Source organism: Neoarius graeffei, chromosome 16 (genome assembly GCF_027579695.1).
Source record: "Neoarius graeffei isolate fNeoGra1 chromosome 16, fNeoGra1.pri, whole genome shotgun sequence".
In the NCBI taxonomy this organism is placed as follows: Eukaryota; Metazoa; Chordata; class Actinopteri; order Siluriformes; family Ariidae; genus Neoarius; species Neoarius graeffei.
The window spans coordinates 63,854,647-63,879,328 of record NC_083584.1 but is presented as its reverse complement, the minus strand read 5'-3'; the positions used below and the strand labels follow the sequence as shown (position 1 = coordinate 63,879,328).

The window sequence follows — 24,682 nt, the reverse complement described above, 5'->3', positions numbered from 1 at the left end:
TGGGACAGGAGACTGCCTGGGAAGACCAGATTCTGGCGTGAGAGGGACTTTGACCATATGGGACATGTAAATATACTTTATTTTGCTTGTTTTGTATGAAACTGTACCTGTAGCTGTTCAGTTCAAAGAGTAAACTGTACAAACATGTTAAATATAAACTTATTCATTACAGTATGAATGACAAATTAGCCCTCCAGTTAGCAGGATACTACACTCGCTAACAGGTTGTCATCATAGATTAGTGGTAGTTTGAGAGGTTCAGTGTGTGGTATCGTGTGATGTGTCCAGTAGCTGTTCGATGTGATTGAGGAGAGAAGAGAAGAACTGAGGAACGCCCTCATAGCCTGCACGAAACAAAAAACAGGCCAATTTAGTCGAATTTGATCAAAATAAATAAGCGAGAATCCTACGTGGACATTAATTACTTAACTTTGTAAGATTTAAACAACCTTACTACCTAATATCCTTTTTTTATTATTATCACCACTAGTAGAACTGTTGCACTTGGTTCCATAAAAACTACAAGATAATCCATCTTAATAGATTTGTTACCACTAAATAATCTGACATTGATGTGAATTGTTAACTTATATTGATCGATTGTAGTGTGCGCTGGTCTGATTTGTGTGCGTGCCCTCACCAGGGAATATGTTGATGTCGATGATGGTGAGTGTGTGTGTATCGATGTTCATAATGACGTCCACGCCAAACAAACCCATTCCGAGCTCTGCCCTCAGCTCCTTCACCATGGCAACCATTGCGTCATCACTTGGGGCAGGTACTCGAGGCATTGTCTCATCCAGCTAGGAGGAAATCACTCACCGTTTATCAAGTGTGAAAGATGTAAAATATAATAACTATAGTATATAGTTATTAAAGCCATGAGCTACAAAGCAAATAATTAATGCTACTAATGAAAATAATGCTAAATTGCTTATTAATAATAATGCTAACATTACTTCTACTAATTAGACAAAACAGATGTAAAAAAAATTGACTGCTTACTGCAGTTAGATGGGAACAGGACTCAGGTTTTGACACCTCGTGGCTGTTAAAGAAGATTGTTTTCCTGTCTAAGCACAAAAATGCATACAGCATCAAGATAAAAACAGTAGTTCAAAGTATTGACTCTGAGTTACACTGATCAGCCATAAAATTAAAAACACTGAGGGGTGAAGTGAATATCATTGATTATCTCATTACAGTGGCACCTGTCAAGGGGTGGGCTATATTAGGCAGCAAGAGAACAGTCACTTCTTGAAGTTGATGTGTTGGAAACAGGAAAAATGGGCAAGCGTAAGGATTTGAGTGACTTTAAGGGCCAGATTGTGATGGCGAGATGACTGGGTCTGAGCATCTCCAAAATGGTACATCTGGTAGGGTGTTCCCGGTATGCAGTGGTTAGTACCTACCAAAAGTGGTCCAAGGATCTAAAGGACAACCGGTGAATCGGCGACAGGGTCATGGGTGTCAAAGGCTCATTGATTCACATGGATCACGAAAGCTAGTTCATATGGTCCAATCCCACAGAAGAGCTACTGTAGTAGAAACTGCTGAAAATGTTAATCCTGGATAAAACTGAAAGGTGTCCAACACAGAACTAGAAAGATGTGCTTCCAACACATCAACTTCAAGAACTGACTGTTCTCTTGCTGCCTAATATATCCCACCCCTTGACAGGTGCCACTGTAATGAGATAATCAATCAATGTTATTCATTTCACCTGTCAGTGATTTTAATGTTACGGCTGATCAGTGTATATGGTCTATTCATATTAACTAGCCATCTAGCCTGCTAGTTAAATTTGTTTGCTACTAGCCATCATATCTTAAGTATTGTAAGTTAGCTTGCTAATTATCTCACACAGTAAAATCAGCTGTGACAAAAGATATCTAGAAAAACGCAGTTGGAAGGTCGTAAATCAAACAGTGTCTCACTAGGCATTATTAAGCAAAATAAAGCATGGAAGGAAGTAGATCATTGGTGCTTCTGTTGACAGTACATAACTAGTACAGTTAGATTTGCTAATCTGCCAATGAAGTTAATACAAACCCTAGGACATAACATGTAAATCAAACAACCAATTTTCACACTGATTAGTGCACTATTTAACCCTTTGGGGTAGAGAGAGTCACCAGGAGAAGCTTGGCAAGTTTAGAATGAGTAGGTAATGTATTTAGATAAATAATAATAATAATAATAATAATAATAATAATACATCTGTTTTGTATAGCGCTTTTCATGGTACCCAAAGACGCTTTACAGGAGGTTCAAAAATACACACACAGACAACAGATAAATAGGAAGGTGATCTGCAGGAAGGTGATGTGTCAAGTGTCATATGCAGTCTTGAACAGGTGGGTTTTGAGATGGCACTTGAAGGAAAGTAGTGTATCGGAGTTACAGATGGCCAGGGGGAGGGAGTTCCAGGGGGTGGGGGCAGCGATGGCGAAGGCTCTGTCTCCGAGGGTCCGCTACTTGGACGTGGTGATGGGAGTGAGGAGGTTGACATCTGCAGAGCATAGTCGGCGGGTGGGGGAGTGGCGATGGAGGAGATCAGTCAGGTACGAGGGTGCAAGGTTGTTGAGGGCCTTGTAGGTGATGAGGAGGATCTTGAAGTGTATGCGTTGTTTTATGAGAAGCCAGTGAAGTTGACGGAGGACAGGGGTGATATGTTCTCTGGAGGGAGAGCGGGTGAGCAGCCGGGCAGCAGAGTTTTGAACATATTGTAGTTTTTGAAGAACAGTAGAGGGAAGGCCATACAGGATGCTATTGCAGTAGTCGAGTCTAGAGGTGATAAAGGCATGAATTAATGTCTCTGCAGCTGGGGTGGAAAGAGTGGGTCTCAGGCGTGCAATGTTTCATAGGTGGAAAAAGGATGTTTTGGTTACATGATTAATGTGTAATTTGAATGAGAGTGCAGGATCCATGTAGATTCCAAGGTTTCTGATGAGGGGGGAGGGAATGACAGAATGGCCATCGATACAGAGTGAGAAGTTCTGACAGGTGGGAAGGATGGATTTTGAGCCAAAGATGATGATCTCAGTTTTATTGCTGTTTAGTTTGAGGAAGTTGTGGTTCATCCAGGTTTTAATGTCAGTAAGGCAGCGAGTGAGGGTGGAGAGGATGGCAAGGGAGATGGTTTTAGTGGTGATGTAAAGCTGGGTATCGTCGGCATAACAGTGAAATTGGAGTCTATGGCGACGGATGATGTGTCCAAGTGGAAGCATGTACAGAATGAAGAGAATGGGGCCCAGGACTGAACCTTGAGGGACTCCGTGTACGACAGGGGTGGTGTGGGATTTATGATGGTTGATGGTGATATAGTGGAATCTTTCAGACAGGTAGGATTTGAACCAGGAGAGGGCGGGATTGGTGATGCCAATGGATTCTAAATGGTTGAGAAGGATGGAATGATTGACTGTGTCGAAGGCAGCACTGAGGTCAAGGAGAAGGAGGATGGTGAGGGAGCCAGAGTCAGAGGAAAGAAGGAGATCATTGGTGACTTTGAGGAGGGCCGTTTCGGTGCTATGGTGGGTGCGGAAACCAGATTGGAATGTTTCATACAGGTTGTTTGAGAGGAGATGGGTCTTGAGTTGAATTGCAATGGCTCTTTCCAGAAGTTTTGACAGGAATGTAAGGTTGGAGATGGGTCTGTAGTTGTTGGGATCATCGGAGTCGAGACCAGGTTTTTTAAGGAGAGGAGTGATGGCTGCCAATTTGAGAGGTGGGGGGACTATGCCAGAGGTGAGGGAGGAGTTAATGATATCTATGATGAGTGAGGCGAGGGGGGTGAAGCAGTCTTTGACAAGTTGAGATGGCATGGGGTCCAGAGGAGAGGTAGATGATTTCATAGTAGAGAGTATTTTGGAAAGGTCGACAGAGGTTATGGGTGAGAAGGTTGATAGCCGTTGGTCAGAGGATGAAAAGAGTGTGGGTTCAGGTGGTGGGGTAGTAGTAGTGGAGGATGCAAGCTGGTTGTAGATGGTTTCTATTTTTGAATTGAAAAATGACATGAGGTTATCACATTTCTCTGGGGTGAATGAGGATGAAATGTTGTCATGGGGTTTGAGGAGTTTGTTAATGGTGGAGAACAGAGAGTGTGGGTTGGAAGAACCAGAATGAATGATGCCAGAATAGTATGTGAAACGTGTTTTGTTGAGAGCTGATTTGTAGACTTGCATATGATCTTTGTAAGCAAGGGAATGGACTGTGAGGCCGTTTTTTTTGTGAAGTCGTTCTAGTTGTTGGAGTTGTTTCTTGAGCTTGTGAAGTTCCGGAGTGAACCAGGGTGCCAAGTGGGTAAAGGTGACTGTTTTGGTCTTCAAAGGTGCCAGTGTGTTGAGGGAGGTAGACAGAGTGTTGTTGTAGATGTTGACAAGGTCCATGGGGGTTGGATTTTTTGGGGGGGTGAGGCAAGAAAGAGAGTTTGATATGCAGGTGGAGAGAGTGACTGGGCAGATGGATTTGAGGTTACGGAAGGTGATCCTGCGGTTTTGTTTTGGTTTGAGGGTGGGAATGTCGATGTCAAATAAAATGGCTAGGTGGTTGGATATGGAGAGGTCAAGGCTGGAAATATTGTGGATGTGAAGGCCAGTGGAGCAGACCAGGTCTAGAATGTGTCCACGGTTATGGGTGGGGAAGTTGATGTGTTGGGTGAAACTGGAGCAGTTGAGCAGGTCGAGGAGGTCCATAGCATTTTTACAGTCCGGGGAGTCGATGTGAAGGTTGAAGTCGCCAAGGAGCAAAAGAGATGATGAGAAAAAAAAAAGTGTGGTGATGAATTCAGAGAGATCAGATAGGAAAGATGGGTTGGGTTTGGGGGGGCGGTAAATAATAGCAGTAATGAGAGGTTTAGGCCCAGGAAGTTTAAAAGCAAGATGTTCAAATGATGGGGCAGAGGGGAGGGACAGTGCGCGGGGTTGGAGGTCTTGGTTAAAAATAGCAGCAATGCCACCCCCTCTGCCCTCAGTGTGTGGGCTATCCAGATAGGAGTATCCTGTAGGGGTGGTTTGATTGAGTAAGAAATAGTCCAGGGGTTTTTGCCATGTTTCATTTAGGCACAGCAGATCGAGTTTGTTGTCTGTAATGAATTCATTTAGGATGAGGCTTTTATTGTTGAGGGATCTTGTGTTGAAGAGGGCGATTTTCAGTTGCTTTTGTTTTGAAGCTGTTGGGGAGGTGGTTGGGATTTTCCGGAGGTTGAAAAAATTCACAGAGGATGTGTTCTGATGACGTGTGTTGTGATGACGTAGGGAGGAAGTGCGGGAGCCGATGTGTGAACTGCGGTCGGTCCATAGAGCTGGAATGGAATTATTAGTACTTGAAATATATATGAATTTGCGGCGGGATCCTTGATGAATGTAACAGGGTCGGCGTAGAAGACCAGAGTTTCGTAGCATGTTGATGAGTTCGGTGGAAGGAGGCAGTTTGGGAATAAGCTGGTGGAGTTTGGTTGGTGTGTAATGAAGTGCCATGGCCGACACTGTGAAAAAGCAGATCCTGAAAATGGGTGGTGTTGACTATGGTTGATAAAGAGACAAATGTTGAACCAAGATGAGCAGCCACAGCGTGGAGGATGTGGAAAATAGCCAGCTTGATGGATCCATATGAGGTTGGAGCCAGCTAGCCAGCTAGGAGCCAGCTAGCAGTGGAGGCGATGTTGGTTAAACTAAATATCTTTGAGTTTATCATACAAGCATGATAAACATTTTTTTGGGCTTTTTTCACCTTTATTATTGGATAGGACAGTGTAGAGACAGGAAATGAGTGGGAGAGAGAGACGGGGAAGGATCAGGAAATGACCTCAGGCCAGAATCGAACCCGGGTCCCCAGATTTATAGTATGGCGCCTTATCCACCTGAGCCACGCTGTCCCCATGATAAACATATTGACAGAAACTTTCTACTTTACACTTTCCTATGTGCCCACTGCCAAATAATATTATAGTTTTTAAATTACCTAAATTAGATGAAACAAAACTTGTCACCTTACTCAGTCACACTGGAGTCGGAGCGCAGAATGCGCAATTACGCATTCATAAAAGACTATTCACATGGTAATGGCATTATAATCACTTTCATTCTTTCGGTTTCAACTGGTTTCTCTTTCATGGTGGGAACACCCACCATCAACAGGATAAAATCTGTCAGCCATAGTTTAGGCTATTTGGAGGTAAAACTTGTTGCAAGATGGCACATAGATTTTATGTGCTTTGGATGATTCAGGACAGCGATTCATTTCATGATTCAGTTCATGATTCAGGACAGCGATTCAATTCAATCTTGAGAATTGATGATGAGTAGAGCCCTTTATTTTTTTAACTTTGACTCAATCCATGCTCATATTTATTATGAACATTTCAGTTGATATGCGTGCACTGTAGTGCATACACAGGAAAAATGACTGCACAGGTTTTTTCCAGAGTTAAAAGTATTTTCCTCATAAATAGTTCATTTTGCTCTACTTTGAGTTTAGAGAGTAAAATTTGGAGTTGGAGTGGGAGCAAAATTACAGAGTAGTCTAATTGTGTAACAGAGTAACAGAGTTGGTTGTGGTTCTGAACTCAGTAAAAGAGTACAAGAGTTAATTTCAAGACACACTGAAGTGAGTCAAATACCAAAATAAAGTCGAATACCAGATAAATGAAGATGTTGTAAAAAGCAGTTTGAGAACTGTGTTGGAATGTGTGAAAAAACATGACCTTACCCATTGGGACTTGACCTGATGGGATTAAGAGTCGGCAGTGGGAGGGGTTTTCACTCTTCTCATTGAATGGAATGGAATTTTTTACACTTCTCACTGAATACCACTGCCAACCCTTTATCCCAAAACAATAGGACAAATTTTTTTTGATGGCCAGTTAATTGTCCAAATCAATGGAGCAGATTTAAGTTTTTGTGCTTGATACATTCCCAGGACTGAACAGAATCACCTCAAGTGATCAAAATGGTTCGTCACAATGGGTTAGGTCATGTTTTTTCACACAGTTCTAAAACTGCTTTTTACAACATCTTCATTTATCTGTTATTTTTTGAAAAGTACAATCATGACACACATACGATATAGATATTATTGTAGCTGAACTTGTGCTGTATACAAAAAAGTCATATGACTTTGAAAATACTGTTGAGATTTATTGAAATCAGAGCATGCCAAAATCATTAGAGTGCCAGAAAATACCCTCAGACCCCATAGGGTTAATTTGTGTTTAATTAGCTAGCTTTAGATATAGTATACCTACTACCATTTCTCACTGGAGCTAAGAAATCACTGGACAGGCCACACCCACAAACGGCCATAGCAGTGATTGCTCCATGTCCACTTTCTAGTATGAATGTAAGGTGGATAAAGTAATAGAACAATATTTATGTTGACTTGACACAGACGTCTTTAAAATGGTACTGAAATTAAGCCATGACTGTGGTAGTGCCCACTCACCGTAGGGTCCAGTGGGGAAGTTCTTGAGCGACGGTCGCTCCACTGTGAAGTGCTGCTCACCCACAACAAACACTTTGTACAGCACGGCACCGTGATTCACAAAACTCTGGAGGACACATGGAGGACGAGCATCTCTCAGACCAGCCTGATTGAAGATTAAAGACATCTACAGAGAGAGAATACCCATAATGCACTGTGGAATCTGAAGGTGACATGATGTAAATGGTGAATAAGGTGATTTGGGATACATCCAATGGATTCAATAGAGTATAGAAATGGTGTTTATGAAAGATGTGTGGTTATAGTAGAACAATCAAGAACAAAATTACTAAAAACTTCATTTAATTCAGTGAACGCACCTCATGTGAGCGGGATCCATGGGCCACCCTGGTTTTACAGACTACAAAATAAAAAACCACGTTAGCAAACTGTAAATGGTAGTTAGCGTAGGTATCTTAGGTAAACCTCATTCCAGGAAGCTTCTCACCAAAGAATAGTGTTGTGAACATTAGAAAAATTCCATATTTAAACATTAAATCTATTATTACTTAAAGTGAATTTAAAATGGGCAGCTACTACAGATTTAATAACTGCAATTTTGAACAATACTCAGTCTCTTCCCCACTTTTACAACATCCTTGAATGCTCATGTCCAAAACTGCAAATAAAAATTGCTAATTGGATCAAACCACCAATAAGTGTAGCTTACTATTTGTTTCCTCATCTACGCATTGTTAGTGATTTAAATTTTAATCCACAATATAAAAATAGTAGTTCATTATTAATAATAGCAAAATAGGATACTATTCTCTTTTAGATTATAGCATTAGCTTGTTCTAGTGTTGGCTAAAAACTTTTAGATATCTACCTCGATAAGGTATACAAATATATCCTTTTACTTGCTAGCATTACCTTGTTAGCTAGTTGGCTAGTTAGTTTTAGCTAAGAAATTTGTTAATAAATATACAACCCCAAATCAGAAAAAGTTGGGAAAGCAGTAATTTCTAAATTTCCTTTGACTTGTATTTCATTGCAGACAGAATGAATCCAAGATATTTAATCTTTTGTTGGGCAACTTAATTTCATTTGTTAACATCCATCCATTCCTGCATTTCAGACCTGCAACACATTCCAAAAAAAGTTGGGATGGGGCAATTTAAGGCTAGTAATGAGGTAAAACAATTAAATAATGATGTGATTCGAAACAGGTGATGTCAACAGGTGATTGTAATCATGCTTTGGTACAAAATCAGTATCCAGGAAAGGCCTAGTCTTTGAGAAGCAAAGATGGGCTGATGATCTCCAGTTAGTCAACAAGTGCATGAGAAAATTGTAATGTTTAAAAACAATGTTTATCAAAGAAACATAGGAAGGAATTTGGATATTTCACCCTCTACGGTGCATAATATTGTTAAATGATTCAAGGAGTATGGAGGAAATTTGGTGTGTAAAGGGCAAGGGCACAAGCCTAACCTGAACACCCGTGATCTCCAATCCCTCAGACAGCAATGCATCAAGAACTATCATTCATCTGTAGCTGATAGAACCACATGGGCTTGGGATTACTTTGGCAAACCTTTGTCAAGCTACAATACAGAATTACATCCACAAATGCCAGTTAAAACTTTTCTGTGGAAAATGGAAGCCTTATGTTAACTGTGTCCAGAAGCGCCATCAACTTCTCTGGGCTCGGAGGGATCTGGGATGGACCATCACACAGTGGAAATGAGTATTATGGTCAGACAAATCAATATTCCAGGTGTTTTTGGAAAAAATGGAAACCATGTGATCCACAAAGACAAAAAAGGCCATCTAGACTGTGACCAGGAACAAGTCCAAAAGCCAGGGTGTGTCATGGCATGGGGTTGTGTCAGTGCCCTTGGCAAGGCAAGGCAAGTTTATTTATATAGCACATTTCATACACAATGGCAGTTCAATGTGCTTTACAGAAGTAAAAACAAAAACAGTATACAATGGAGAAATAAAATTACATAAAATAATTTTATTTTTATTCTAAAACAATTAATTAAAAGAATTAAAATAATTAAAAGAAAATAATAAGAATTAAACAATAGTAGAAATAAAATAATAAAATAAAGTAGAAATAGGAGGAGAAAAAAAGGAAACCAGCAGAATAGAATAAAGAATAAAATAGAATAGAGTTAAAATTAAAGTAAATTTAAAACATGCAGAGAAAGTAAAAATTATAAAAAAAAGACAATATTAATTATTTAACAGAAAGCATCTGAAAACAGCTTGGTCTTTCACCTAGATTTAAAACTGCCAACAGCAGGAGCATTTTTAATGTCCTCTGGCAGTTGGTTCCATAGCTGTACTGCATAGTAGCTAAAAGCTGCTTCACCACACTTTGTTTTAACAACAGGTTTTACCAGTAAATTTTGCTGCTGCGATCTGGTAGATCTGATTGAGTTAGGCCGCTGCAACATATCAGAGAGGTGATTGGGCCCTGTACCATTTAGAGATTTGTACACCAGCAGCAATACTTTAAAGTCAATTCTGTAGCTTACTGGAAGCCAGTGAAGGGACCTTAGAATTGGAGTAATGTGCTCTGTTCTTTTTGTTCGTGTGAGAACCCTAGCCGCTGCATTTTGAACCAGCTGAAGTCGTTTGATGGTCTTTTTTGGCAGGCCTGTGAAAAGGTCATTGCAGTAATCAACCCTACTAGAGATGAAGGCATGTATTAGTTTTTCCAGATCATTTTTTGACATAAGTCCTCTTAGTTTGGAAATGTTTTTTAGGTGATAAAATGCCGTTTTAGTGATTGCTTTCATGTGACTATCAAAGTTTAGCTCGCTGTCAATGAAAACACCAAGATTTTTAACCATTTCTTTAGTTTTCATCCCTTTTGTGTCAAGAATAGTGGTAATCTTGAGTCTTTCATCTTTTTTTTCCAAATAGAATTACTTCTGTTTTATCTGTGTTCAGCTGAAGAAAATTTTGTGACATCCAGCTATTGATTTGATCGATACACTGGTAGAGACATTCAAGGGGGGCATAATCATTAGGTGATAGAGCGAAATAAATTTGGGTGTCATCTGCATAGCAGTGATACAAAATTGAATTTTTATTGATAATTTGCCCAAGTGGGAGCATATAAAGGTTGAAAAGTAATGGTCCAAGAATCGACCCCTGGGGGACACCACAGGTCAAGGGCATTGACGTTGAGGAACAATTTCCCAGGGTAACAAAGAAGCTTCTATCTTTTAAGTATGATTTTAACCAATTTATAACTTTACCAGTCAATCCAACCCAGTGTTCAAGTCGATATAGCAGTATGTTGTGATCAACAGTATCAAAAGCTGCACTGAGGTCCAGTAATACCAGGACCGATGTTTTGCCTGCATCAGTATTAAGACGTATGTCATTTATAACTTTAATCAGCGCTGTTTCAGTGCTATGATTGGCACGAAATCCTGACTGAAAATTATCAAAACGGCTGTTTGCTATCAAGAAGGCAGTTAATTGATTGAAGACAATTTTTTCAAGGATTTTCCCAATGAATGGTAAATTTGATATTGGCCTGTAGTTATTTAATACTGTAGGATCCAGATTATTTTTTTTAAGAAGGGGCTTTACAACGGCTTTTTTTAGGGACACAGGAACAACGCCAGTCTCCAGGGATGTATTTATAATTTGAAGCACATCTGTAATTATAAGATGAAGAACAGACTTAAAAAAGTTGGTGGGCAGAATGTCCAATTCAGATGTTGAGGAACTGAGATTTTGTACAGTTTTTTCAAGGGTCTCATAATCAATTAAACAAAATTCTGATATTGTGTTAAAGTTATCTATCTGTGTCATTGGTGATTGCAGTTTTTCAATTTTTTGCAACTGAGATATATTATGAGGAATATTCTGCCGTATTTTATCAATTTTACCTTTGAAAAAGGATGCAAACTCATTGCATTTATTAACTGAGAGAAGTTCAGGTGCTAATTGTGGTGGGGGATTAGTTAGCTTCTCTACTGTTGAAAATAGCACACGGGCATTGTTCATATTCCTGCTGATGATATTGGAGAAGAAAGACTGTCTTGCTTTACGAATTTCATAATTATAATTACAAAGCATCTCCTTATGGATTTGATAATGAACGTGAAGTTTAGATTTGCGCCATTTTCTTTCAGTCTTTCTACATTCTCTCTTTAGCAGTTTAACAGCCGGGTACTGCTTCCATGGTGCTTTCTGCTTATCATTGACTCTTTTGATTTTGAATGGAGCAATATCATCCATAATTTGGGTCATATTTAAATTAAAAAATTCCAGTAAATCATCTACAGAGTCTGACATTTTGGTTGATTTCTGCGAGAGAGCTTGCTCAAAGAGAGCACATGTGTTGTCTTTTATGACTCTCCTACCTATAGTCGTTGAGCTATTCTGAATGTGAGGAGACATAGAAACATCAAAGAAAACACAGAAATGATTGGATAAGGCCAGGTCAACAACAGTATTAGAAACAGTAAGACCCTTTTTGATGACGAGGTCAAGAGTATGACCACGAGAGTGGGTCGGCCCCTGTACATGTTGTACTAGGTTAAAGTTGTCAATAATTGCAAGTAGTTCTTTGGCATAAATGTTATCAGTATTATCTACATGCAAGTTAAAATCCCCAGATATAATAAGACAATCAAACTCTAAGCAAATGACTGATAACAGTTCACCAAACTCTTCAAGAAAGACTTTGGCTGAATGTCTCGGAGGCCTATAAATAGTTAATAATAATATGTTAGGAGAGCATGTAACAAGTGCACATAAGTGTTCAAAGGACATAAAATCACCAAGTGAGGATTGTTTACACTGAAAAGAGACTTTGAATATATTTGCGATCCCTCCACCTTTCCCTTGTTGAGTAACATTCAAAAAATTAAAATTTGGGGGAGCTACTTCAATAAGGGTGGAAGCACTGATGAGCATCAACTTGGCAAAAGTACAGTGGTGCTTGAAAGTTTGTGAACCCTTTAGAATTTTTTGTATTTCTACATAAATATGACCTAAAACATCATCAGATTTTCACACAACTCCTAAAAGTAGATAAAGAGAACCCAGTTAAACAAATGAGACCAAAATATTACACTTGGTCATTTATTTATTGAGGAAAATGATCCAATATTATGTACATATCCATGAATGGCAAAAGTATGTGAACCTCTAGGATTAGCAGTTAATTTGAAGGTGAAATTAGAGTCAGGTGTTTTCAATCAATGGGATGACAGTCAGGTGTGAGTGGGCACCCTGCTTTATTTAAAGAACAGGGATCTATCAAAGTCTGATCTTCACAACACATTTGTGGAAGTGAATCATGGCATGAACAAAGGAGATTTCTGAGCATTGTTGATGCTCATCAGGCTGGAAAAGGTTACAAAACCATCTCTAAAGAATTGACTCCACCAATCCACAGTCAGACAGATTGTGTACAAATGGAGGAAATTCAAGACCATTGTTTCCCTCCCCAGGAGTGGTCGACCAACAAAGATCACTCCAAGAGCAAGGCGTGTAATAGTCGTCAAGGTCACAAAGGACCCCAGGGTAACTTCTAAGCAACTGAAGGCCTCTCTCACATTGGCTAATGTTAATGTTCATGAATCCACCATCAGGAGAACACTGAACAACAATGGTGTGCATGGCAGGGTTGCAAGGAGGAAGCCACTGCTCTCCAAAAAGAACATTGCTGCTCGTCTGCAGTTTGCTAAAGATCATGTGGACAAGCCAGAAGGCTATTGGAAAAATGTTTTGTGGACGAATGAGACCAAGATAGAACTTTTTGGTTTAAATGAGAAGCATTATGTTTGGAGAAAGGAAAGCACTGCATTCCAGCATAAGAACCTTATCCCATCTGTGAAACATGGTGGTGGTAGTATTATGGTTTGGGCCTGTTTTGCTGCATCTGGGCCAGGACGGCTTGCCATCACTGATGGAACAATGAATTCTGAATTATACCAGCGAATTCTAAAGGAAAATGTCAGGACATCTGTCCATAAACTGAATCTCAAGAGAAGGTGGGTCATGCAGCAAGACAACAACCCTAAGCACACAAGTCGTTCTACCAAAGAACGGTTAAAGAAGAATAAAGTTAATGTTTTGGAATGGCCAAGTCAAAGTCCTGACCTTAATCCAATCGAAATGTTGTGGAAGGACCTGAAGTGAGCAGTTCATGTGAGGAAACCCACTAACATTCCAGAGTTGAAGCTGTTCTGTACAGAGGAATGGGCTAAAATTCCTCCAAGTCGGTGTGCAGGACTGATCAACAGTTACTGGAAACGTTTAGTTGCAGTTATTGCTGCACAAGGGGGTCACACCAGATACTGAAAGCAAAGGTTCACATACTTTTGCCACTCACAGATATGTAATATTGGATCATTTTCCTCAATAAATAAATGACCAAGTATAATATTTTTGTCTCATTTGTTTCACTGGGTTCTCTTTATCTACTTTTAGGACTTGTGTGAAAATCTGATGATGTTTTAGGTCATATTTATGCAGAAATATAGAACATTTTAAAAGGTTCACAAACTTTCAAGCACCACTGTAACTTACACTACTGTGATGGAGCGTTAATGCAGAGAAGTACACTGAGATTTTGGAGCAACATATGCTGTCTTCGAGATGACATCTTTTCCAGGGAGATTTTAACAAGACAATGCAAAACCACATTCTGCTCACATTACAAAGGCATGGCTGTGGAAGAAGAGGGTGTGTCCCCAATAGAGAAAGTGTGAAGAGTTCGGAAACACAAGATACGACAGTGACAACCCAGTACTGTTTCACACCTTAAGACCTGTTTGCAGGAAGAACGGGAAACACCACCTGAAACACTTAATCACTTGTTGTCTTCAGTTCCTAAACACCTTTTAAGTGTTGTGAGAAGGAATGGCAACATTATAAAGTGGTAAATGCTTTACCGTCCCAACTTTTTTCAAATGTGTTGCAGGAACCAAAATTGAAATAAGTGTTTACTTTGAAAAACTAATCAAATTAATATGAGGTAAAACATGAAATAACGTGCTGTTGGATTGTTTTGAATGCAATACAGGTCAAAGATTATTTACAAATAATTGTTTTTAGTTTTAGTTTCAACTTCAACATACCGTCCTGACTTTTTCTGATTTGGGGTTGTGTGATAGTTTGACTGACTTAAAGGGTAAGTGAGCTGTTTCCGGTCCACTGCTTCCTGGATGGCAGACATGTCGGTGGTGTTCATTTCTAAATACGGTGGGCAGCAAATACTCTTTCCTGTACAAGAGGGAACAAAAAGGAAAGTTACTGCAATAAATACATTTTGAAAAAAAATGAGAACATAAATCAACACACCCAAGTAAACCTAAAACATTGCAGGTAACAAATATTTGGAGCTTAAGGTTTGTGAACTGGTTTGATGTGAACATTTCATTTTAGACTTTTATAGCCTAATGCTTGGTAACCGGCTAGCTTGTGTGAATTTGGGATTCATATGAAATTATTACTCTACATAAAAGTGCTAATCTCTTCTTCACCCCATGCTAATTTGTGATACAGAACACAGGGTCAATTAGCTATGTATTACAAAGGTACGTAGATTATGTTATGCTTTATTTTCCAAATTGCGTAACTTAGGCTTTAACAATATGTCTAAACTGTTACTATGTTACAGTGTCTTGCAAAAGTAACCCCCTGGTGTTGGTCCTGTTTTGTCGCATTACAAGCTGGAATTAAAATGGATTTTTGCAGGGTTAGCACCATTTGATTTACACAACATGCCTACCACTTTAAAAGTGAAAATTGTTGTTTTATTGTGACACAAACAATAATTAAGATGAAAAAACAGAAATCTGGAGTGTGCATAGGTATTCACCCCCAAAGTCAATACTTTGTAGAGCCACCTTTTGCTGCAATTACAGCTGCAAGTCTCTTGGGGTATGTCTCTATTAGCTTAGCGCATCTAGCCACTGGGATTTTTGCCTATTCCTCAAGGCAAAACTGCTCCAACTCCTTCAAGTTAGATGGGTTGCGTTGGTGTACAGCAATATTCAAGTTATGCCACACATTCTCAATTGGATTGAGGTCTGGGCTTTGATTAGGGCATTCTAAGACATTTAAATATTTCCCTTTAAACCATTCCAGTGTAGCTTTAGCAGTATGTTTCGGGTCCTGCTGGCTTGTGAACCTTCATCCCAGTCTCAAACCTCTGGCCAACTCAAACAGGTTTTCCTCCAGAATTGCCCTGTATTTAGTGCCATCCATCTTTCCTTCAGCCCTGACCAGCTTTCCTGTCCCTGCAGATGAAAAACATCCCCACAGCATGATGCTGCCACCACCATGCTTCACTGTAGGAATGGTGTTCTCAGAGTGTTGGGTTTGTGCCACACATGGCATTTCCCATGATGGTCGAAAAGATCAATTTTAGTCTCATTTGACCAGAGAATCTTCATCCATGTGTTTGGGGAGTCTACCACATGCTGTTGGGCAAACTCCAAATGTGATTTTTTTAAGCAGTTACTTTTTTCTGGCCACTCTTCCATAAAGCCCCACTCTGTGGAGTGTGTGGCTTAAAGTGGTCCTATGGACAGATACTCCCATCTCCGCTGTGGATCTTTGCAGCTCCTTCAGTGTTAACTTTGGTGTCTTTGTTGCATCTCTGTTTAATGCCCTCCTTGCCCGGTCTGTGAGTTTTGGTGGGCGGTCTTCTCTTGTCAGGTTTGTAGTGGTGCCATATTCTTTCCATTTTGCTATAATGGCTTTAATGGTGCTCCCTGGGATATTCAAAGTTTGGGATATTTTTTATAACCCAACCCTGATCTATACTTCTCCACAACTTTGTCTCTGACCTGTTTGGAGGCTCCTTGGTTTTCATGTTGCTTGCTTAGTAGTGTTGCAGAGTCAGGGTCCTTCCAGAACAGGTTGATTTATACAGACATCATGTGACAGATCATGTGACACTTTGATTGCACACAGGTGGAGCTTAATCAAGTAATTATGGGACTTATGAAGTGAATTGTTTGGACCAGCTCTTATTTAGGGGTTTCATATGAAAGGGGGTGAATACCTATGCACACTCCAGAGTTCTGTGTTTTCTTCTTAATTATTGTTTGTGTCACAATAAAACAATTTTCCCCTTTAAAGTGGTAGGCATGTTGTGTAAATCAAATGGTACTAATACTACAAAAATCCATTTTAATTCCAGCTTGTAATGTAACAAAATAGGATAAACACCAAGGGGGATGAATACTTTTGCAAGACATTGTATGTATTCATAAAGCAAAAGGGATTTAATTTGAAGAGTATGTGTGTGTATGTGTGTGTGTGAAGAGTGTATGTTGGACCTTGCAGTGTGTTTTGGAGTTTGCTGATGATGCGGCATGAGGCAAAGCGGTCCAGTAACTGTCTCATGGCCGGCAATGGATCCAGTAGGACAGTGTGAGGGTGTGTGTACACGTAAGTCTGAAATAAAATAAAAGCACATTATATGGTCTTTATCACTCACAGGTGTCCACACACACACACACACACACACACGAGGTACTCATAGACATACACTGATAATCATATACAAACATACAGCACTGGTAGTAACAATAATCCAAATGAATTATCTGATGGAAAACTTTGTTAGTGAATGTAAGTGACCTTATTAATGACCTTTTGGGTGATCTGATTGGATAGCTCATTGCATCAAACAATTGCATTATATAGTTGGATGATCTGATTAGATCATGGAAGCAGATGACTTACTGGATAAACTGATTGGATGCCTTACTAGATGATCTAATTGGACAGTCTAATTTGAAAGTCTGATTTGTGACCCACTGGAGAATCTCTAATCAGCCACCTGAATTAATGATGTGATTGGATCACTAATTGGATTAATGGATTCTTTCACTGCACTGGTGACCTATTGAAGTAACTGATTGGGTGTTTTCTGGATGATCTGATCTGATAATCTAACTGAATGATGCTGTGTGTGTCTGACATGTGATCTACTGAAGGATCTAATCAGTCACTTGTTGGATGATCCCATTGAATAAGCTAGTTGGATGACTTTTAGATTATCTTTTGACTGATCTTTCTGGTTTGTCCAGTTGGATGATCCTGACTGGTGATCTATTAGATGACCTATTGGATAATTTGACTGGTAACCTGTTGGAGGATCTGATTGGACATTCCATTGTATTAACTAATTTATAAACTGATTAGATTGTTTAACTGGATGACTTGATGGGATAAACAGATTGGATAGTCTGATCTGGACCTATTCTGACCTGTTACCTGTTGGATTATCTCCTTGGATGATTTGATTGCATTATTTGATGAGCTGACCTATTGGATTATCTGATTGATCAGTGAGTCTCACTTTCCAGGGAGTGATTTCCACTGGAGTCTAATTATTTTACCCAATATAACTGTTACCAAATGATTCTTTGGTATAGTGTGGTGTATTAAAGTTGTATTTTCATGTTTGGCTGTGCTACCTGGAAGTTGTCGAGAAGCTGACGTGATTGGCTGTCATGTTCTGCCTCTACAATCACATCAGAGAGTTTGTGTATGATGATGTCGAATGGGCCCTGAGACTCCATTGGCTGACTTAGGTCTATCTGAGTGGAAAAATAAGTTTGCATCTCTCAGACAAGCGGTGGTTATCAAGAAGATTTAAAATATCAGTGGGACCTGATCAAAAGAAAAAACGGAGGACAATCCATAGGACTATTCATTATCAGTTTTCATTTGTGTTCAGCACAATTTGTTATTTTACATTGGACAAAACAGTAAGTAGACATGGATTCTAGTGTTTTTGACAGACAATGTGTGTGTGTGTGTGTGTGTGTGTGTGTGTGTGTGTGTGAGTTGTAGAATTGATGACCGCAGGTGCCTGTGACAGTAACACAGGAATGAAAACAAAGCCACCTGCAATAGACAGAGAGAGAGAGAGAGAATGTGTGTGTACAATGATATTTGTCTTTTTAAGTTTCTTAACCAATGAATAAGGAGGTTCTGGTGTTTTAGGGAGTCGTCATGACTGTGTCGTCTACTGACTCACCTATTTTTATTCTTAGACCTGAACACTGACACTTATGACTCAATGTAGTCTTTTCTTACTTTCCTTGTTACCCCAAACACTGTTTCCAGATCTTACCCCTATTATCCTGAGGACTACCAGCTCTTACTTCATCATTATTGATAGACAGCTAACCATGACGGCGGCACGGTGGTGTAGTGGTTAGCGCTGTCGCCTCACAGCAAGAAGGTCCGGGTTCGAGCCCCGTGGCCGACGAGGGCCTTTCTGTGTGGAGTTTGCATGTTCTCCCCGTGTCCGCGTGGGTTTCCTCCGGGTGCTCCGGTTTCTCCCACAGTCCAAAGACATGCAGGTTAGGTTAACTGGTGACTCTAAATTGAGCGTAGGTGTGAATGTGAGTGTGAATGGTTGTCTGTGTCTATGTGTCAGCCCTGTGATGATCTGGCGACTTGTCCAGGGTGTACCCCGCCTTTCGCCCGTAGTCAGCTGGGATAGGCTCCAGCTTGCCTGCAACCCTGTAGAACAGGATAAAGCGGCTAGAGATAATGAGATGAGCTAACCATGACTGATTGATTCATTGATTGACTCATTGTTTGACACTATGGTTGACTCAGTGATTGACTCATTGTTTGATTCATTGAGTGACTCATTGATTCATTGTTTCACTGATTGATTGACTCATTGTTTGACACTATGGTTGACTCAGTGATTGACTCATTGAGTGACTCATTGACTGACTCATTGACTCACTCAGTGATTGACTCATTGTTTGACTCATTGATTGACTCATTGAGTGACTCATTGTTTGATTCATTGTTTCACTGATTGATTGACTCATTGTTTGACACTATGGTTGACTCAGTGATTGACTCATTGATTGACTCATTGTTTGACTCATTGATTGACTCATTGTTTGATTCATTGTTTGATTGATTGACTCATTGTTTGACACTATGGTTGACTCAGTGATTGACTCAGTGATTCATTCATTGTTTGACACAGTAGTTGACTCAGTGATTGACTTCTTGATTGACTCACAGATTTACTCATAATTGGACTTATTTCTAATTACAATAAAATACTTTTATGTACATCTAATTAAGTAACAAATACAACTGCTAAAAATAATGAGCCGTTTAGAGAAACTTACCTCAACCACCTCAATCCCTCTGCCTCTAAAGAGAGACCAAATAACCACATTAATATCAACATGTCTACTAAGGTTTGTTCTACTTAATCTCCAGACTACATATACCCTTTTAGTGTGCTAGATGTCTAATAAAAAGCTAACTGGGATTATGTTCCCTATATGTGCGGTATGAAATATAGTGGGGTACAAAAATATGAGGCCACTTGTGGAGATACTTTTATTTTACATTCTTTTCAAATTTAATGCATTTTTTCCATTATAATTGTACAAATTCATTCCAAATTATATAAGCAACAACTTGAGTCTGAAATACTATCTTCTTCAAAATTTACATGAATTTCAGAATTTGTTATTATTTGGCAATCCCCTTTTGCTTTAATGACAACCTTGATATAAATGTAATTCTCATGTCTGATGATATATACATAATCCTTCAGAGAGTCTTAAATACCAAGGAAAGTGTTATCTGCCCTATTCTGCAAACATGGTGGAGCGCAGGTGGCCAAGTGGTTAGAGCGCTTGACCGCTAAGCGAACGGTCCCTGGTTCGAGCCTTGGCTCGACGGGGATCTGGGGCTCGCTCCCTGTCCACCCAGCAGTGAATGGGGACCTGGTGGAAACACTGGGGAAGTTAAAGGCGGCGAGGAAAGGAACTGGCCACCCTACCTCACTATGCCGATGGCCCAGGACAAGTGCACTCTCTAACAGGCACTCCCCCAATGTATGAATCGTATATGGGACTCCCCTTTGCTTTTTTTGCAAACATGGTCTCACAAATGTGAACAGCTGGGTAGTGTGGCTGTGATTGACAGGGGAGAGAGAAATTATGCCCCTCCCACACATAGAGCATTTCCAGGTTTATTGTTTTGGCCTCCTGGCCACAGATAACTGTGGCATTGTTGGGGTTTAAACTTATGATGTCTGGATGATAGGTTGAACACATTTCTGTTGCACCAGTAAGGAGCAGTTTTAAGTTGTAAAAATTAAAATAAATAAATAAATAAATTACAAAAAAAAAAAAAAATCATCCCAGATTTTCAGTGTGGTATCAGACTATTGGAACTCAATACATATGCTATGTACAGTCACTGGCCACTTTATTAGGAACACCCATCCACGTGCAGTTTTATGCAGTTCTCTAATCAGCCAGTGAGTGAGTGACAGTTCTGTGGGTGGAAACAAACGCCATGTTGATAAAAGAGGTCAGAGGAAAATGGCCAGATTGGTTTGAGCTGCGAGGAAGGATACAGTAACTCATATCACTCTTTACAACCGTGGTGAGCAGAAAAGCAGCTCAGCATGCAACAGCAGAAGAACACATTGGGTTCCACTCCTGCAGCCAAGAACAGGGATCTTAGAATCAACAACAAGTTCCTATTAAAGTGGCCACTGAGAGTATTTATTGGGAGTCTGGAGCTGCATCCTAATTAGTGTTTATTAGATATCTAATACACTAAATAGGTGATATGCATTAGATTACTATGGTATATAAAATATTACATTATGTATTGCGATTAGAAACCACATGACCACATTAATAGCAACATATCTCCTGAATGTATAATAGAGAAATATGTTGTATATACACACTATTTAGTCTCATAAAAATGCAAATTGGGCTTCAGCTCCCTACTGCCTGTAAGTACAGGATGAAATACAGTAAATGGTCAATAGTGAGTGTAATTCAGCTCACTAATAGCCTATAGAAGCAGACTAATCCAGGTGTGTGTGTGTGTGTGTGTGTGTGTACTGCATATAGCCGACTACTTTCGTCCCTGCTTCTTATATGCAACGGTATGGCATAATGACGTCACGGAGTGACAAGTAGTGCACTAGATATCCAATCAAATAACAACAAAATATGAATTTTAATGTGCATTTCTATCTAACCTTGACCTATTAAGGGTCCTGCTCACTATAAAATGCACTCTACACCCTATGTAGTGCAACAAAGAGTCCACCACATTAATTAATACAATAATATATGACGTTCCTCCTTCCTGTATAAGTGCACTACACAGAATACGCTGGATTCTTTCCACATCATATAATGCATGAAAATTAAACTTCTGTTAATTAACTCAAGGGGAAAAAAAGGTTTCCGGTTCTCACGCGCACAGGTGAGCGAACACGCTCAGGTTCATCCTCCGCCGTTTCTTCACACTCAGACAGAAGCCCACTCTCCGGCTCGCCATGTCCGCTTCGACCTCCAGAGAGAGAGTGAGAGAGAGAGAAAGAGGGAGAGAGAGAGAGACAGAGAGAGTGAGTGAGTGAGTGAGTGAGTAGGAAAGTGGACATCGGGATGCTCAGGGGCTCAGGACAGGGGAGGCAGAGCCAAAGGTTCTCCTTAATACATATTTAAATATGTTGCGATTTGCATACACAGTTTACATCACTAGTATTTTAAAACAACAATAAAAGTGATAAAAAAGGAATAAGAATAAATTATTGATTGCATTTATGTAGACTTTTTATGACACTGCAGATGTTACAGTGCTGCAGCACGTAATATATAAAACTAATAACAAATGTTTTTAAAATCATTCTACAGCCTCATATTTTGCATTTTATTGACCTATAGTGGCTACAAAAAGTCTACACACCCCGTTAAAATGATAGATTTTTCTGATGCAAAAAAATGAGTCCACGATAAATAATTTCAAAACTTTTCCCACCTATAATGTAACCTATAACCTGTACAATTCAATTGAAAAACAAATCTGTTTGGGGGAAAAACATAATAAATAAAAAATATACAATAAGCTGGTTGGGGGCGGCACGGTGGTGTAGTGGTTAGCGCTATCGCCTCACAGCAAGAAGGTCCAGGTTCGAGCCCTGTGGCCGATGAGGGCCTTTCTGTGCAGAGTTTGCATGTTCTCCCCGTGTCCGTGTGGGTTTCCTCCGGGTGCTCCGGTTTCCCCCACAGTCCAAAGACATGCAGGTTAGGTTAACTGGTGACTCTAAATTGACCGTAGGTGTGAATGTGAGTGTGAATGGTTGTCTGTGTCTATGTGTCAGCCCTGTGATGACCTGGCGACTTGTCCAGGGTGTACCCCGCCTTTCACCCGTAGTCAGCTGGGATAGGCTCCAGCTTGCCTGCGACCCTGTAGAACAGGATAAAGCGGCTAGAGATAATGAGATGAATGAGATGAGATAAGCTGGTTGCGTAAGTGTGCACACCCTTAAACTAATACTTTGTTGAAGCACCTTTTGATTTAATTACAGCATTCGGTCTTTTTGGGTCGGAGTCTATCAGCCTGCCACATCTAGACTTGGCAATATCTGCCCACTCTTCCTTGCAAAAGAACTCCAAATCTGTCAGATTGCGAGGGCGTCTCTTGTGCACAGCCCTCTTCAGGTCACCCCGCAGATTTTCAATTGGATTTAGGTCTGGGCTCTGGCTGGGCCATTCCAAAACTTTTTTGGGGTCATTGTCATGCTGAAAGATGAAATTCCTCTTCATCTTCAGCTTTCTAGCAGACACCTGAAGGTTTGGGGCCAAAACTGACTGGTATTTAGAACTGTTCATAATTCCCTCCACCTTGACTAAAGCCCCTGTTCCAGCTGAAGAAAAACAACCCCAAAACATGATGCTGCCACCACCATGCTTCACCGTGGGTATGGCGTTCTTTTGGTGATGTGCAGTGTTGTTTTTGCACCAAACATACCTTTTGGAATTGTGGCCAAAAAGTTCAACCTTGGTTTCATAACACATTTTTCCACATGGTTTTGGGAGAGTTGATGTTTTTTTTTTCTTTGCAAAATTTAGCTAGGCCTGGATGTTTTTCTTTGACCCTACTTCATAGTCCAGACATATGGCGAATACGGGAGATTGCTGTCACATGTAATACACAACGAGTACTTGCCAGAAATTCCTGCAGCTCCTTCAGTGTTGCTGTAGGCCTCTCGGCAGACTCCCTGACCAGTTTTTGTCTTGTCTTTTCATCAACTTTGGAGAGACGTCCAGTTCTCGGTAATGTCACTGTTGTCCCATATTTTCTCCGCTTCTTGACTGTCTTCACTGTGCTCCATGGTATATCTAATGCCGTGGAAATGTTTTTGTCCCCTTCTCCTGACTGATACCTTTCAACAGTGAGATCCCGTCGATGCTTTGTAAGCTCTCTGCAAACCATGGCTTTTGTTGGAGGATGCAACTGAGTAAATGTCTGAACTTTATTTGGGGTTAATCAGAATGTAAATCAGAAAGTATGAGTTTAAGGGTGTGCACACTTATGCAACCAGCTTATTGTACATTTTTTTATTTTTTACGTTTTTCAATTGAATTGTACAGGTTATAGGTCACATTAAAGGTGGGAAAAGTTTTGAAATTATTTATCGTGGTCTCATTTTTTTTTACATCAGAAAAACCAATCATTTTAACAGGGTGTGTGCACTTTTTATATCCTTTGTATATGTAAATTTACTGGAATAAATATGAAACTTGGAGAACGTTGAGAGAATGTTGGTCATAGCTTACAGTTTATTTAGGCTGATTAAAATTTATAGCATTTCGACATTCCAGATTGAATCAGTTTTTAACTTATAGGCTAGTATTTAAGAATGTTTATATATTTAAATGAATTTCAATTTAAATATTTAAATATAGATTTTTTTAAGTGTGTGTTGCTTCATTTACTTTTGAATTTCTTGCAAATGAAACCCGATGTTTTACTCCCTGACATTAATATTCAAATCTGAAACGCTCAAAGAAGAATAGAAATATAGAAAAAGACGTCTAAAAGGAATAAAAGAAGGAAAAATGAATTAAAACGAGGTAGATGGATCATTACTCAATAATATGGAATACTATTTAAGAATAGGAGGCACGGTGGTGTAGTGGTTAGCACTGTCGCTTCACAGCAAGAAGGTTCTGGGTTCGAGCCCAGTGGCCGACAGGGGCCTTTCTGTGTGGAGTTTGCATGTTCTCCCCGTGTCTGCATGGGTTTCCTCCTGGTGCTCCGGTTTCACCCACAGTCCAAAGACATGCAGTTAGGTTAACATGGGGCGGCCTTGGGCTGAAGTGCCCTTGAGCAAGGTACCTAACCCCTAACTGCTCCCCGGGCACTCTAGTGTGGCTGCCCACTGCTCTCA

General features: G+C 40.0%; 1 protein-coding gene across 1 annotated transcript; it reads right to left on the bottom strand.

Moving 5' to 3' along the window:
* Positions 1–258: 258 nt before the first annotated feature.
* Positions 259–21,786, bottom strand: LOC132900174 (inositol-tetrakisphosphate 1-kinase-like). The gene is made up of 10 exons (XM_060942214.1): positions 21,704–21,786; positions 19,593–19,617; positions 17,901–18,023; positions 16,755–16,872; positions 14,590–14,688; positions 7,800–7,840; positions 7,441–7,606; positions 1,006–1,073; positions 641–803; positions 259–344 (listed from the first exon to the last, which is right to left on the bottom strand). The coding sequence occupies exons 1-10, from the start codon at positions 21,784–21,786 to the stop codon at positions 259–261; spliced, it is 972 nt and encodes a 323-aa protein (XP_060798197.1).
* Between the last annotated feature and the right edge of the window lie 2,896 nt (positions 21,787–24,682).